The sequence below is a fragment of the Schistocerca gregaria genome, chromosome 1 (assembly GCF_023897955.1).
Source record: "Schistocerca gregaria isolate iqSchGreg1 chromosome 1, iqSchGreg1.2, whole genome shotgun sequence".
NCBI lineage: Eukaryota > Metazoa > Arthropoda > Insecta > Orthoptera > Acrididae > Schistocerca > Schistocerca gregaria.
In genome coordinates, this window is record NC_064920.1 from 968,012,964 (window position 1) to 968,028,537 (window position 15,574).

Here is a 15,574-nt window from a genome sequence, read left to right on the forward strand (position 1 = left end):
AGTGTCTGTGTATGTGCAGATGGATATGTGTGTGTGCGCGCGAGTGTACACCTGTCCTTTTTTCCCCCTAAGGTAAGTCTTTCCGCTCCCGGGATTGGAATGACTCCTTACCCTCTTCCTTAAAACCCACATACTTTCGTCTTTCCCTCTCCTTCCTGAAGAAGCAACCATCGGTTGTGAAAGCTAGAAATTCTGTGTGTGTGTTTGTGTGTTTTATTTATCGTGCCTGTCTACTGGCACTTTCCCGCTTGGTAAGTCTTGGAATCTTTGTTTTTAATATATTTTTCCCATGTGGAAGTTTCTTTATATATGGAAGAAAGGACAGGTGTACACTCACACACACACACATATCCATCCGCACATACACAGACACAAGCAGACATTTGTAAAGGCAAAGAGTTCGGGCAGAGATGTCAGTTGAGGCGGAAGTACAGAGGCAAAGAAGTTGTTGAAAGACAGGTGAGGTATGAGCGGCGACAACTTGAAATTAACGGAGGTTGAGGCCTGGTGGATATCGAGAAGAGAGGATATACTGAAGGGCAAGTTCCCATCTCCCTAGTTTGGATAGGTTGGTGTTGGTGGGAAGTATCCAGATATATATATATAAAATAGAAAGAAACTTCCACATGGGAAAAATATATTAAAAAGATTCCAAGACTTACCAAGCGGGAAAGCGCCGCTCACAAACACACACACACAGAATTTCTAGCTTCAACCGACAGTTGCTTCTTCAGGAAAGAGGGAAGGAGAGGGGAAGACGAAAGGATGTGGGTTTTAAGGGAGAGGATAAGGAGTCATTCCAATCCCGGGAGTGGAAAGACTTACCTTATGGGGAAAAAAGGACAGCAGAAAGTTTTACTTGACAAATTATTCAGAAATTGATCAGTATTAATAGCACAGAGATTATTGTGATGTGACATACCTGATATAAAAACTATTTGTTGGATCTGGGCTCACCTCAACACACTGAACTTTCACAGCTGATGATCTTACTTACAGAGCATCCAAACACAATTCAAGCCTCAGCGCAAACCTGCCAGTACCTTCCCCATCCTTTCCACAGAGTCTCTCCTATGTACCCTTGTGGACTAGCAAGAAAAAGCCTAGGGCAAGGGGCAGGTTATCCGTAGTTGGTCAGATGAACATGTCATCACCATTATAAAAGCAATGCCTAAGTAATGCTTAGGAGCACAAACAGTTAGCACCCTAAAGTGGAATGGCCACATGAAATCAGTTGTAAGAAAGCAGAGACAAGACTGAGATCAATTGGAATAATCCAAAGAAAATGTAATTATTCATCAAAGAAAGAAACAGCTTAGAAAACACTAACATAATTGCTTTTCAATCACTGCTCTTCAGTCAGAGGTTCTTGGAACTGTTATCAAATAGGATTAATAGAGATTATACAAAGAATAATGCCACTTCTCTTCGAGTGTTCATTTAGAAAATTAGGGCCAGGTTTTCTTCCCGCACTTGATTTGTGAATCAAACAACAAAGGAGTGGGCTGGTGTTATTGATAGTAATACCCTAAACACACAAGTCAGCACATGACTTGCAGAGTGTAGATGCAGATGTTACAGAAATATTTTCCTGAATGACATTGTGCAAAATTAAGTCACTGGAATGCAGTGTTTTGACCATTCTGCTGGTGTTCATGGGTGGCTGAAAACTCAGTTCTTCTACAACATAGCTTTTCAATTTTACACATTTATTTTTTTATCAACTAAAAATTGGAATTATGTATTAAAAAAAGACATAGAGAGAGAGAGAGAGAGAGAGAGAGAGAGAGAGAGAGAGAGAGAGAGAGAGAGAGAGAGAGAGAGAGAGAGAGAGAGAGGTTCCAGTACTATGACCTTAAGGGGGTGTTGTTTTAACTCTTTTTTTCATCAGGTACCAATATGGCATATTCTGCACATACCTTCACAACTCAAACACTGCTGGAATGTATGTGACAATTTGTGAGGAATTTCTGTTGCTGGTCAATTCTAAGAGCCAATAAGAAAGCCCTGACACTGAATAACAAATACATATTACAAACTAGAAACTTGAAACTTCTATATTAAATTCATTAAAAAGTCACGAGCAGAGTTCCACATTAATGCATTCTCAGTATGATGAATAAAATGAAATAAAATCCAAGCTGAAGTTTTTTGCAAAGTCATCTCTCAATTAAGCAGGGAGAAAATTACAATAAAATGCACCTAATGATCTAGGTTCATGGCAAAGATAGCCTCAACTCTACGCTAATGAATCTCAACCCCAGCACCCAAATCCAATTATCTGGTTCTTCTCAACTCAAGGAGCTTCATCTTTAGTTGTTGATTTCTACCTCTCAGATGACTATGTGCGTATCATATCAAACATATTAAACACCAACAACACTATTATTTTGACAGGTGTCACTCATTCTACATTACAGATATCTCCTGATAGAACTCTTGTAGCCCTGGGTGGGAACTGAAGTTATCGAAACATGATAATAACCTTGCCAAAGCCTTTACAATCTCACAAAATTCTCTAAAATAGTCCAGTAACAGATTCTTCTGTGCCATTTGTATCACCAAACTCATCACTGTTGTAACTAGTCAGTGACCAGTATCTTTCTTATCATCTCCACCTTAAGAAAGTTTATACCACCTATCACCATAGCTTCAGTTACTTCTTGTTGTACCTTGAGACAAGTGGTATCCTTTCCAAAATCATGCCCCATCATCCTAAGCAGTGTTCTGTCACCCAATCAAACCTAGGCAACATTCTAGTCCATCTTCATACCACTCATTGTCTCAATTACAACTATATACTTCATTCCCATGTGGAAAACCCAATCCAACATGTGCACATAGTAATGTCGAAGTCACCAGCATTTCCCATTACATAAAAGGTAGTGCAAAATGTGAAGGCAGACATGTTGCATACTAGCTGTGCTGCAACTACCATCCAGCATTCAAATAAGGGATGAAAGCTAACCCAGCCAACCACCTGCACAAATGGCCACTACCAAACTGTGGCAAACCATAAAGAGCTCACAGTAAACCACAGCCCCAATGATTTCAGCAGTTTCTCCAGTAACTGAGCCATTTGCATCGCACCCACCAGCATATAATTTATTCTCCAACTCCCTCAAGCCAAAACTTTTACTTGTCCACTTTCCATTCCTTATATTTACTCTTCCTTATCCTGTCATTTGCCACACTATTCCTTCCATGTCCAAATCTTCTACTCTCTTTTCCAATATCCCTTCCATTCCCCTCCCCCTTTTTCTCATTCTCTCTCTGTTGTGATTGTCACCTCTTGCAGCCATTTTACAACTGTCACTGTGAGCCATCTCTCTTACCCACTTCTGACTCCTACTTACTTCATCTCTCTTGTCAAACAAATCTAAACCCTTTCCAGTCGCCAATCACTAGTACCATTTCCTCCCACTCCGGTCAGCATGATGAACAGTCCACAAACAGTAAGTTTTGCTGTGGCCAAACGTGAGTGGATTTTTTTTTCTCTCTGTGTACTCATGTGTTATTTAAACCAAAAAAGGAGCAGTAACTCTAATGCATGCAAAGCCTATGTGTCTATATGCTGTGCATCAATTAGTAATGGGTGAGTGGTTGCCTTTCCTCATTTTTTTATATATTTTTTCCATCCTGGAATATCCATCACCATAATATAAGAGTGGCACAAGGTAAGGGAATAATTCAATCATACAAAATAATTCACACACACCAGAACATCCAAACTAAGATTATGCGCACACAAATTTCAAAACCAAATGGAATTGTTAATACTAATATAGATCACTTACCTCCTGCATAAATGAAATATCTTTCACATCATTTTCACTGTACTGTATTTCATGTTCACCATGCAATGATTTTGTAAAATTTTGGCACTTATCTAACTCTGCACACGATTTAGTGAGACTGTATTCATTTTTCATCAAACATTCTTGCAAAACTGCTGTACATATTTCCTTATAATGGGATTTCAGATAATTTAAACTTAACTCAGAATTGGTTTTGTCATTCTTTTTTTCTTCAAAAAAGTACTTAAAAGGGTCAGGAAAAATTTCCAAAAACTCTTCAATTTTGAAATTTTTTAGGTATTTCTCTCTAATTTCCACTACTTTCATTTCTTCCTCATACTCTGCTAGTGTTGGATACTTGCCACTTTCTAAAGTGTCATTAACAAATTTTTTCATTGCGTCTTCGTCATCTGCAATCTGTTCATAGGTCTCTCTTATATAAGTTGGATCAGCATTTGGAAATATGGCAAGCAGATTATAATAATTTTCTTCTGTTCTTCCAGAGAGTTCCTGGTTTGCTGCTAGCTCCACTTCCTGTTCAATGTTATCTGCAGTTATAGTAAGCAGATTACAATCATTTTCTTCTATTCTTCCAGAAAGTTCCTGGTTTGCTACTAGCTCCACTTCCTGTTCACTGTTATCTGCAGCTTTTGGGTAACCATTTTCCAATAAATTTGATGTAGCATTACGTAACCAGTTGGCATCTTGTGAACATTTATCACATATGCCTTTCACAAAATCTTTTTGAGCATCAGGAAAAATTTTCATGAGAGTATTGTAATATGCTTGTTTACTTTCACTATCCACCCCGTTAACATCAGGCAGTATTAAGTCAGCTTGAAGGACCCTGTCAAACATGTTCTTATGATTTCCATTTCCAGCACGGCCTGGAATTGTAGAATCTGAAAAAAAAGTTGATGCTTCATCTGCTATGACACATTTGTCACTTTCAGCAGGAAGAGAATCACTATGTGCTGACACATCTACATCCACAGGTATATTTCTAGTTGTCAGAGGCTTAGTCCCATTGTCTCCATTTGCATCACCCGTAACAGGAATTTCAGATGGTATCCCTGATGTAGATGGTTGATTATGCTCATCATCATAGTTTCTTTTCTTAGGTCTCTTAGATAACTCTTCAATGGAATCATCAGCAGTGGCACTGTCTTCCTTTACATGACCCAAAAACTTGAGCACAACTCTCTTTACCCTATTTGGATCATCACAGAAAGTTTCAAGTGATGAGTATATCTCATCAATACTTCTCTGTGGAATGATTCTATGAATATGCAAGGCTTCTTCCATCAATTTTTCACTTGTATGCTCTTGCTGGAGCAAAATTGCCTCTGCCATTTTGTCAATTTCTGTAACAAAGCAAACAGAACAAAATATTTAGCTGCATAAAAATCATATTTTTATTGCATAAATTCTTGACTCATCCCCTCTTTATCTTTAATAGCTAATGAGGTTTGTCCCTTGAAGCTTATGAAATTCAGAACACAGAACAAATGCTCTTTGGAAATTTAATTATTAATGATAGCCATTTCAGCTGTATTACGACACATATCGTGCTACAACCAGTTTTGTTGTTAGGATATCTTCAGGCTACCAAGTCATGGTGAAGTCATGATTTAAATGGCCTGGTTGTCGTATGCAGTGTTAAAGACTAAGTTGAGAAACATTTATCACAAACATTTTGTTGATTGTCTTAAGGAGGTTTGTTGAGCAGGCGTGGCATGCTACTTATAGTATAATGTATACAGTTTACTGTGCATGCCTGAATGCCCTACTTCCACCAGGCTGTTGGCAGAATGTTTGTGGTCATTGTTTCTTGATTTGGTCTGTAACAGTACATATGACAATCAGACAATTTATATAATGGCTTGAGCACAACTCAACATCCTGAATTTGTTCTAAGAATTAAACTGTTGTAGGACAGTAATAGGGTATAATACACTTTAGGTGGTTTTCATTATTGTTAAAATTAGTGTTAGCTGTGGGGATCAAGATTATATGCTACTTGAAAACTTATGAAATTTTGTTTCATACAGCAGCAGAATGGTTTAGTTTTTCTCATACAACACTAAACTCAGTAAATGTGAAAATTCACTACCTAGTCTAGGAATACATACTACATAACTCATTCAAGATCTAACCTGGTCTCTATTGACTGTTAAGCTACTGCACATTTGTTCCGGATTTCAGATCCAGGTTCACTATTTAAATGAGGAAAGCATTTTGAATATTAACTATACTACATTTTCATACCAAAAACTCAAAAATAACACAACAAGTACACTTTTCTAACATACAGTTCTTCATACCAGTGTTAATGTTTATCAGTCACTTTTAGTCTACAGGTCACTCAAAATCATCTGTCTAACAGTTACCATCTATATCAAACCAACTGTCTTACGATCAAGAGTCCACAACTAAAATCAGTCCACTGAGAGTCAACAGTTCATACAGCATTCAAAGACTGGATTTGCTCAGCAAAATATTACACAGCTTTTTACTTCTCAGTGCACTAGCGTGCCTAGAAGAAGATTCTACAATGCACCCACATGGTGTTACAGCTTGTCATAAGAAACAAAACTCATAGAAACATAATCCAAAAATGATATCAATGCTTTGTCCACTTAATACTGTCCTCTAACACGCTGCCCTCTTCTAAATGCATACCTCAACAGTGTACCAATATTTTCAGAGCAGCAGGAGGCACATCCTTCCCGTGTGTGTGTGTGTGTGTGTGTGTGTGTGTGTGTGTGTGTGTGTGTGTGTGTCTGGGCACGTGTGCATGTGTTTGGAGTTTATGGGTGCCCACATCCTCCCTCTATGAAAACTGCATCCTGCTTCCTCTGTCACATCACATATACAGAATTCAGAACACAGGACAGCAATGCTCTTCAGTTTTTCTGTCTCCTTTAGCTAATAAGACGTCATTCATTGCAAATTATTATCAGCTGTTCATTTAGATCATGTAATCTGTTGTGGATGGCATTGTGAGTTAACTGGTGAATATTATGAACAGTATTGATTAAATAATCTATTTTTGTTCATAAGTTAATTTCATTTTTCATGATTCCACAACTTCACACAAGCCATCAGCACACTTGTTTCTGGCTGGGCCAGCCCTCCATCACCTGGCTGAGATTTATGGGCTGTACCTGCTTTCAATGTTCCTGGCTAATTCCTACCTTCATGCATATACTGGTCTCTGTCGTATTCTTTTCCTCACATGCTGGGCCCTCTGCAGTATCTGTTGGCATGGCCCACACTCTAGGCATTTGACTACTGAAAGTTAATAATCTCCTGTACCTAGAGACTAGTACTGTCACCATGCTCCCCCAATGACGTATGTTCACCTATAGAGTAACAATGCTGGAAGATCAACTCCCAAACTTGGGAAGTTTGGATTCATGTACATGCATTTATAATATTACTACACTGTTAAAGTGAACTATAAAGTGCCCTAGTGCTCAAGAGACTCAGAAAATAACAGTTATAGCTGAGGGTATCATTTCAAATAGAATTTAATTACTGTTTTTGAGATTCCAATCCGTTAAAGTTTATGATTCATTCTTAATGATCTGATGCACTATATTCAGTGCAAATGAAAGCTATTACATCATTTGCCTTTGTAATACATTTTTTAAAATTGTAAACATACTTTGTAGGCATCATGGAGAGTAGGGGGTAGGGTGGGGGGAGAATTAGTGTACACCATACAAAGGCAGATGGAGGCTCCTGAAACCATAAGATGGGAGGTAGGCCTTTCACCTCCAACAAGTGCCCCTACATCCCCAGTAACTGGCAAATGCCAATAAGATGATCAGACCAATCAAATGATGGAAGAAGTAAAATGACACCCTTGTATTAAAATAATACTGTGAAGCATATAACAATGAGAAATCAGTGGGTCCAGGTGGAATAAAAAAAGTTATTAAAGGCAGCTTCTATGGTTGGAGATGACATCTTGAGCCAATTGTATAATAACTGTCTGGAAGACGACCAGGTACCCAATGGATGAAAAAAGCCTAAAATACTTCAGTCTATAGGAAGGGTTACAAGCAAGACTGTAGAAATTACTGGGGCATAAGTGTGATGCCATCAACTGCATGATTATATAAGAGAATCTTTAAAAAAAGGAATAGAGATGGAATTTAAAATATCTGAAACAATAGAATGGTTCTAGACCAGTGACTCATTTATAGACAGCATATTCATATTAAAAAATTAATAAAGAAGAGAGGGACAGCAAACTATGTAGTCTTCGTGGATTTGCAGAAGGTGTGACTGGACCTAATGGTTACTGCTAGTGTAATTGCCCTTCTAAACAGCATCTCATAAAAGCCAACCAGTTGCGCCTTTACCTGTGCTTATTCATACCCTAGGCAATTTGGATGTGTGTGGCTCTGTTTAAAAAGAATAGCTTGATGTAGTCAAACGGTCAAGCTGTACATGTTGCTTTCACACCCCACAGCTAATTCACTGCCAATAATAACCCTCAGATGTGATCCTGCAGTCAAATAGTCTAAGCCCTGGCTAGAATTCCAAGTTAATAAAGTACACAGAAATACAAAATAAAGTTAAATGAATAATTTAATAACAAGGCTTCTAATCTAACATCTGGAATTGGTTAGCCGACAGAGAACTATGTTGAATAATGTTTATTCAAGAAAGATGCAGTAACGTTATGTTGAGAGCATTACAGGAATGGTAGCAAAATTCCCAAATGGAATAGTCAGTGAACATAGGGGAAAACCAAGTCCAGTTCATAATTACAATACATGAAATATTCACCGCACAAAAACAGGGCAAACTCCATCGTGATGATTTGCAAATTATTAGATGGGATACAAAGAACAGTAACTCATACTCTGTCTATCCTCAGTGTCATATCACAAGTGGAAAAAGTTAAGAGTTCTACTCTGGAACATATTTATACCTCTTGGAATATGAAGTCCCTCCAGAGAATAAAGTATGGTACAGCCATTCACTGCCCAGAATCAAACATCCACCCCACCAAAAACTGCACAATACCACAGGCATTTCTTCCTTCTTCCAGAGCAAACATCTGAGAGTCCATAATTGCTACCTTGAACTTTCACTCAAAAATGTGACCCTCTCCACTTGACTTCCACAGTGTTCCACTACTGTCTGCTTTTCCATTGGCTCAAGGCAATCCCTACCATAATTACATAGTTCTTAAGTTCTAAAGACACGATTTGATTCATCTTGACCACTTTCTGGACAAAACTAATATATTACAACAATATACAGGGTGTCTCACCTAACTCTGCCACCTCAGATACCTCTGGAAAGATGACAGATATTCAAAAAGTGTTTTCACCAGCATGAACATACAACAGGGGTTTACTATTTTCAACACAAACTTGTGTACTTTTAAATGGACACCCCCCTATTATTTCATACGCAATCAATACCACGAAAAATCACAAAAATAATAGCGTTGGTTGCATCACAATACGTCAACCACTTCCCGAGAAATTGCGAAGCGAAGTTGACACTTGAAATAAATGAAGCGCACAGATAGCGCACATCCTAAGACTCCAGAGTGCACCTCACACTGCTGTGTTAGGGGTTCACACAATGGGAAGGTATGCATAATCCACAAAAATAAACAAGTGACACATTCTACGCAGAGTTAAATTTTTCAAATTGTAACTGTGTGTTTATTCTAACGAAATGACAACTAGACCTACAGTTAGAGATACAGTGAAAATGTACTTAATTCATTAAATAACAAGTTACAAGCAGCAGGTATTTTCTGTGATTTGTCAAAGGCATTCGATTGTGTAAACCACAACATCCTTTTAAATAAATTAGAATTCTATGGTGTCATGAGCAGTGCTGCAAAATGGTTCAAGTCATACCTCGCTAACAAGAAACAAAGGGTGTCAGTGCAAGGGGCTAGTGAATTAAGTCATCAGTCATCATCAGAATGGGAAGAAATTACATGTGGTGTCCCACAAGGATCCATCTTAGGGCCATTGCTTTTTCTTGTGTACATTAATGATCTCTCATCAGTTACACTGCCTGAAGCAGAGTTCGTTTTGTTTGCAGATGACACAAGTATTGCATTAAATAGTATGTCGAGTGTAGTTCTAGAGAGATCTGCTAATGATATTTTCATGGATATTAATAAATGGTTTAAAGCCAACTCACTGACATTAAACTTCGAAGAGACTCACTATATGCAGTTCAGAACCTGTAAGAGGTTTCCACCCAGCAAATGCAAAGTACGAAGAAGAGCAGATAGAAGAGGTTGACAGTCTTAAATTCCTGGGATTACAACTTGATAATAAATTCAGTTGGGAGGAGCAAACCACAGAACTGCAGAAACGCCTTAACAAATCTGTATTTGCAATTCGAGTGTTAGCAGACATAGGCGACATAAAAGTGAAAAAGCTTGCATACTTTGCCTACTTTCATTCCATAATGTCATATGGTATAATATTTTGGGTAACTCTTCAAGTTAAACAAAAGTTTTCAGAGTCCAAAAGCGTGTAATACATATTATTTGTGGACTAAACTCATGGACGTCCTGTAGAAACCTCTTCAAAGAACTGGGTATACTGACTACTGCCTCCAGTATATTTACTCCATAATGAAATTTGTCCTAAATAATATATCTCTTTTTCCAACAAACAGCTCAGTTTATACATACAATACCAGGAACAAAAATGATCTTCACAAGGACTTAAAAGCACTTACTTTAGTTCAAAAAGGGGTCCACTACTCAGGAACACTCATCATCAATAATTTGCCAGCAAACATAAAATTTTTTGTTACAAATAGAGATCAGTTTAAAAGGACCCTGAAAGACTTACTAGTGGCCAACTCCTTCTACTCCATTGACGAATTTTTTGAATAGAAACAAATGATGTGTTGTATATATTTATACTATTAGTATTGCTATTTCAGCTTCAAAAAAAAAAAAGGTGACTTGTTCCGCATCCACGAGGATCTCCTCAACACGGATCTATGGAACGAAAAACTAATCTAATGCCCTGTTTCTGACAGAAACTGTATTGTTGTGCATTACATCCAGCATAGAAAATACACCCACATCTTGATCAATGAAACTGTGTCACGTCAACTTATGTTCAAAGTGCCCTCCATTTGCATCAATACACGTTTGCAGATGGGTAACGAGAGAGTGTCCCACAGATTGTAGAGTTTCTACAGATATTGCTGTGCTTGCTGCAGTAATATGATGTTGCATATCCTCTATTGTCACTGGAGGTTCTTAGTACACTCTGTCTCTCACTGCGTCCCAGAAAAAGAAGTCTAATGGTGTCAAGTCAGGGGACCGTGCTGGCCATCGCACAGTACCTCCCTGTCCCATCCACCTATTTGGAAATGTTGCATCTAGAATGTCTCTGACAACTTTTGCACTGTGTGTGGGACATACATCATGTTGGAACAACATTGATAGATGAGGTTCCAATCCTAGATCCTCCATGAGGAGTGCTAGTGTGTGTTGAAGAAATGATGCATATTGCTGTCCATTCAATGTTCCATGGTAAAAATAGGGACCTACAGTATGGTTAGCAATGATATCTCCCCAAACATTGACACTCCACTGTCATTGATGAGCAGCTTGGCAAGTCCAGTGGGGATTTTGCATGGACCAGTAGTGCTTGTTCCGCAGATTCACATTACCACAATTTGTAAATGAAGCCTTGTCCGTAAACAACATATTGCTTAGAAATACTGAAGTACCTTGCAACTTCTGAAATTCAAAATGACAGAACACAATGCGGGATTGAAAGTCATTCCCATCCAGTTCTTGGCGCAGTGAGATATGGAACGGGTGAAATCGATGCTGATGCAAGATTCTGCACACACTACTGTGGCTTATTCCTACACCTTGTGCAATTTCTCATACACCTACCTGAGGATTGTGCGCTACAGCAGCCAGAACAGCAATTTCGTTTCCATTACCAGACACTGGCATTGTACGTTGACATTTTGTGGGAGCCCAGCTTCCTGTTTCCGTGAATGTCTTGCAGATGTTGCCAATGGTTCGACGTGATGGACACTGCCAATCAGGGTAGCATTCAGCATACAGTGTCACAGCTGCAGTTGCACTTCTGTGACATTCATCATAAATTAAAGCAATATTTAGTTTTCCTTCAGTACTGAAGGCCGGCATATCGAGTAGATGACGGCAAATGTAACAAGCCACAAGAAAACAGATTTTAATGTGGCAGTGTATGTGAATTATGTTACAGTATAAGAGCAGTTCAGCAGATCAGGTTAGGAGACACTTGTACACTGAAGGCAGAGTGTGCCATGGTGATATTTGTATGTTTACGGCAGGATACAGGCACCAGTGCAGGCAACCCAAGCTCTGAGCACAGAACTACATGCAAAGCATGACATCAGAAACTGTGATGCCATTGCTATCCTTTACATGAGGTTTAGTAACTTGAAACCAAGTGTGTTACCAGTAATTGTATCTCTAGTTATCATTTTGTAACAATAAACATAATGTGCAAGACATCCATTATTCTGATACCACATTATTTGACCAAATCAAGTAAGGTACAGCTCAAGAAGGGGCTAAGCTACCCCCTTTATTAGTGCCATCAATGAAATATGGGCCATTGATGTGTTGTCATAGAATAAAAAAATGGTTCAAATGGCTCTGAGCGCTATGGGACGTAACATCTATGGTCATCAGTCCCCTAGAACTTAGAACTACTTAAACCTAACTAACCTAAGGACATCACACAACACCCAGTCATCACGTGTCATAGAATACCACACCATACATTTACACTCCACTGATGTAGTACATCAATCACACACTTGAGTCTCAGGATGTGTGCTAGCTGTGCACTTCATTTATTTCAAGTGTCAACTTCCCTTTGAAATTTCTTTGTATGTAATTGACGTATTGCAGTGCAACCAACACCACCATTTTTGTGATTTTTCATGCTACTGATTGCATACGAAATAACAGGGGGTGACCACTTAAAAATACACAAGTTTGTGTTGAAAATAGTATTCGTTTACGTTTTAAAATTTTGCATAGTATTTGGTTACCTAAGCCCCTGCTGTACGTTCATGCAGGTGAAAACTGTTTTTTAACACATATATTGTTGTTCCAAAGATATCTGAGGTGGCAGAGGTAGGTGCGACACCCTGTATATTACAATAATATTTAAATAAATAAATGTTATAACCATCTGGCCACATTCAGATCATTCACAATAAATATAAATAAAGGTTTGTCCATAAATAAATTAGCCAGCACTCTTGCCTAAGTGCACTGATGATAAATGGCAAAAGATTGTTGTTAAATACTGTTTAGATAGTTATTTTGCCTGCTTGTCAGAAGCGTCTTTTGGCACTCTTTTAGGAGGTGGTGTTAGCTAACACATGTGGATGACCAATTCCTGAATCACCATGATTTTGTATTATTAATTGTAATTAATATTTAAATCAAGTTACTGGCCAAACAGTAAACTGTTCATTCAATAAATATACGGGTAATACCAAATTTGAGGTATTCATGCTGAATTCATTTGCTGTGTGGTTGTGGAGGATACAACATTCTAACAAACATTTGCATCATGAAAATATATTTTTAAAAATGTAATAAATCAAGAAATAAAATACATACAGATACGTAGCTTTCAAAGATGGTACTTGTAGTGCAATGCTATCATCTGAGATAGTGTTTGCTGAAATCACATGAAGCATTTAAAAGTCGTTAATTCAGAGGTACATTGTGGGAAGTGTTTATTCAGTGTGAAATAGTAACTTCTCCAGCATTAAAGGTATTGAACATATTGTTGTGTCATTGGATGCATACCATTTTTCTGAGACTTCAAATATATTCAGATTTTCTTTAATATTTCACCGTGAACTACTATAGATTCTCGTACAGTTAGAAGAAGCCATCTTTCAGCTTGTCTGACACTGCCATTTTTGGTGCATCTCGTGCACAAAGGCCTTGCAAATTACAGCCATCCAAATTCCCAACTTTGGGATTTACCCATTTCCAGTGATACTGCTTGCCTTTGCCCCCGGATTCGCTTGCCTAGCCATACCCGCTGTTGCATATCTTGAGTGCTGAGCCTGCTAGTACAACTATTTCACCTGCTCTCACACTGCTTCCATGCGGCCATATCGCTCACCTAAGCTTGCTAACTTGATACATTAAGTCATACTAAATTTGATGTAACATAGAATAGCTATTTATGTGTTAGAACAATACTGTAAGTATCTTTCCAATGGTGTATAAAACAGCATGCACTCCATGGATATGTCATAACATCTATTGTAAGCAGAAATTTACTAAATCTAGTGCAAACTGTTAAAATTGCAGGATATTAATTAAGTGCCATAATAAATATATTCAAAGTATCTTTTGAGTCAGCCCTATTTTTTCAAAAGTCTTTAGTGCTTTTGCATTCATTTGATAGCCCTTTTTTGCTTTGGCCACACCATAGCACTTCAGCTAACGTCATCATCAGTGCTGAAGGACAATAGCTATCGAAATACGACTGTGGCATTGTTACAGATAATCATATGACTTCACAAATCCCTAGAGATCGGGCACTGAACACCCTCCCAGTGAAATTGACACATTCACAAACAGGATATTAAGCAAAAACTGATTTATAGTATAGGCCAATTCAGCACAACATTTCAAACACTCTGTTCATGTTCCTCATCAAAAACACATCTTTCGTGCTACGAAATTTGTTCGAGAGCATAAATCGAGTAACGTTTTATCATTTCTCTATAATTTTACCCATATAATAAGAAAATTTAAAACTAATACTACCCTGTGCAGAAACTGTCCATTTAACTTTCATTTTTAACCCAGCAGATAGGTGGATCATAAATTCAGCAAATGTTCACTCTTATCTGCACTAAAATACCATTTATCCTCAGAATTATACATATATAATTATATTAAAAGACGAATCCAAAATAACATATTACAGAATTAATCCAATGAAATATAGGCCCAAAACATAGCTTACACTTGCACACACCACATTTTCTAGCCTAACGGACAATTAAAATTGTAATGAGGCCTGATGACCTCCATGCACCATATTTTGTGTGAACGAAAATCACAAATAAACTACATATATCATAGGAAAAACCATCCAAAATACTATAAGTAACACATTTAAATAGGCCCTTGCAATCCTCCCCCCCCCCCCCCCCCCCGCCCCAGATCTTATGTACAGTATGATTGATACTTCTCATGTGGCCAAAGTTACACTCTTGTTGTACTAAGTTGTGCCTCCACATATCTTACATAGTCTTAAATTCATCGAGTTTACCCTTTGCACCAAATATCCCCCAAAATTATTATAAACATGAAAATTACACATTAATACACACCTATATTTATACACACTCCGTTCTTCATTCACTGGATGAAACTTCGCCACTGTTGCCTATAATAGCATTTTTCTTGTCTGTGTGATTATTTTTTGAGCCTCACTTTCTCACATTTTCCGAACAGTTCAAATTTGAGGCCTCTTTCCTCATTCATCCATGTAGTCTTACGTTTACAGACGATTGTGACTACTGCTGGACACATAATTGTGACTACCGCTGGAACACCATTTTTAGATTTGAGAACTGCACACTTTCTTTCTTCATTAACATCAATCATTTCACTTACTAGCTGCAGATTTTTAATTTCACCCCTTTCTTAACATTACTTCCTCAAAAGACCATTCACTATATCCCTTCCTCTTTCCTCTGTATTTATG

General features: G+C 37.9%; 1 protein-coding gene across 1 annotated transcript in view; it reads right to left on the reverse strand.

Moving 5' to 3' along the window:
- LOC126282429 (uncharacterized) overlaps positions 1–15,574 on the reverse strand; it is a 183,904-nt gene that overhangs the window by 149,631 nt on the left and 18,699 nt on the right. Inside the window, exon 2 of the mRNA XM_049982118.1 lies at positions 3,798–5,161. Within this exon, the coding sequence (XP_049838075.1) occupies positions 3,798–5,150 (1,353 nt within the window). The 5' untranslated portion in view covers positions 5,151–5,161. The remainder of the gene's footprint in view (positions 1–3,797; positions 5,162–15,574) is intronic.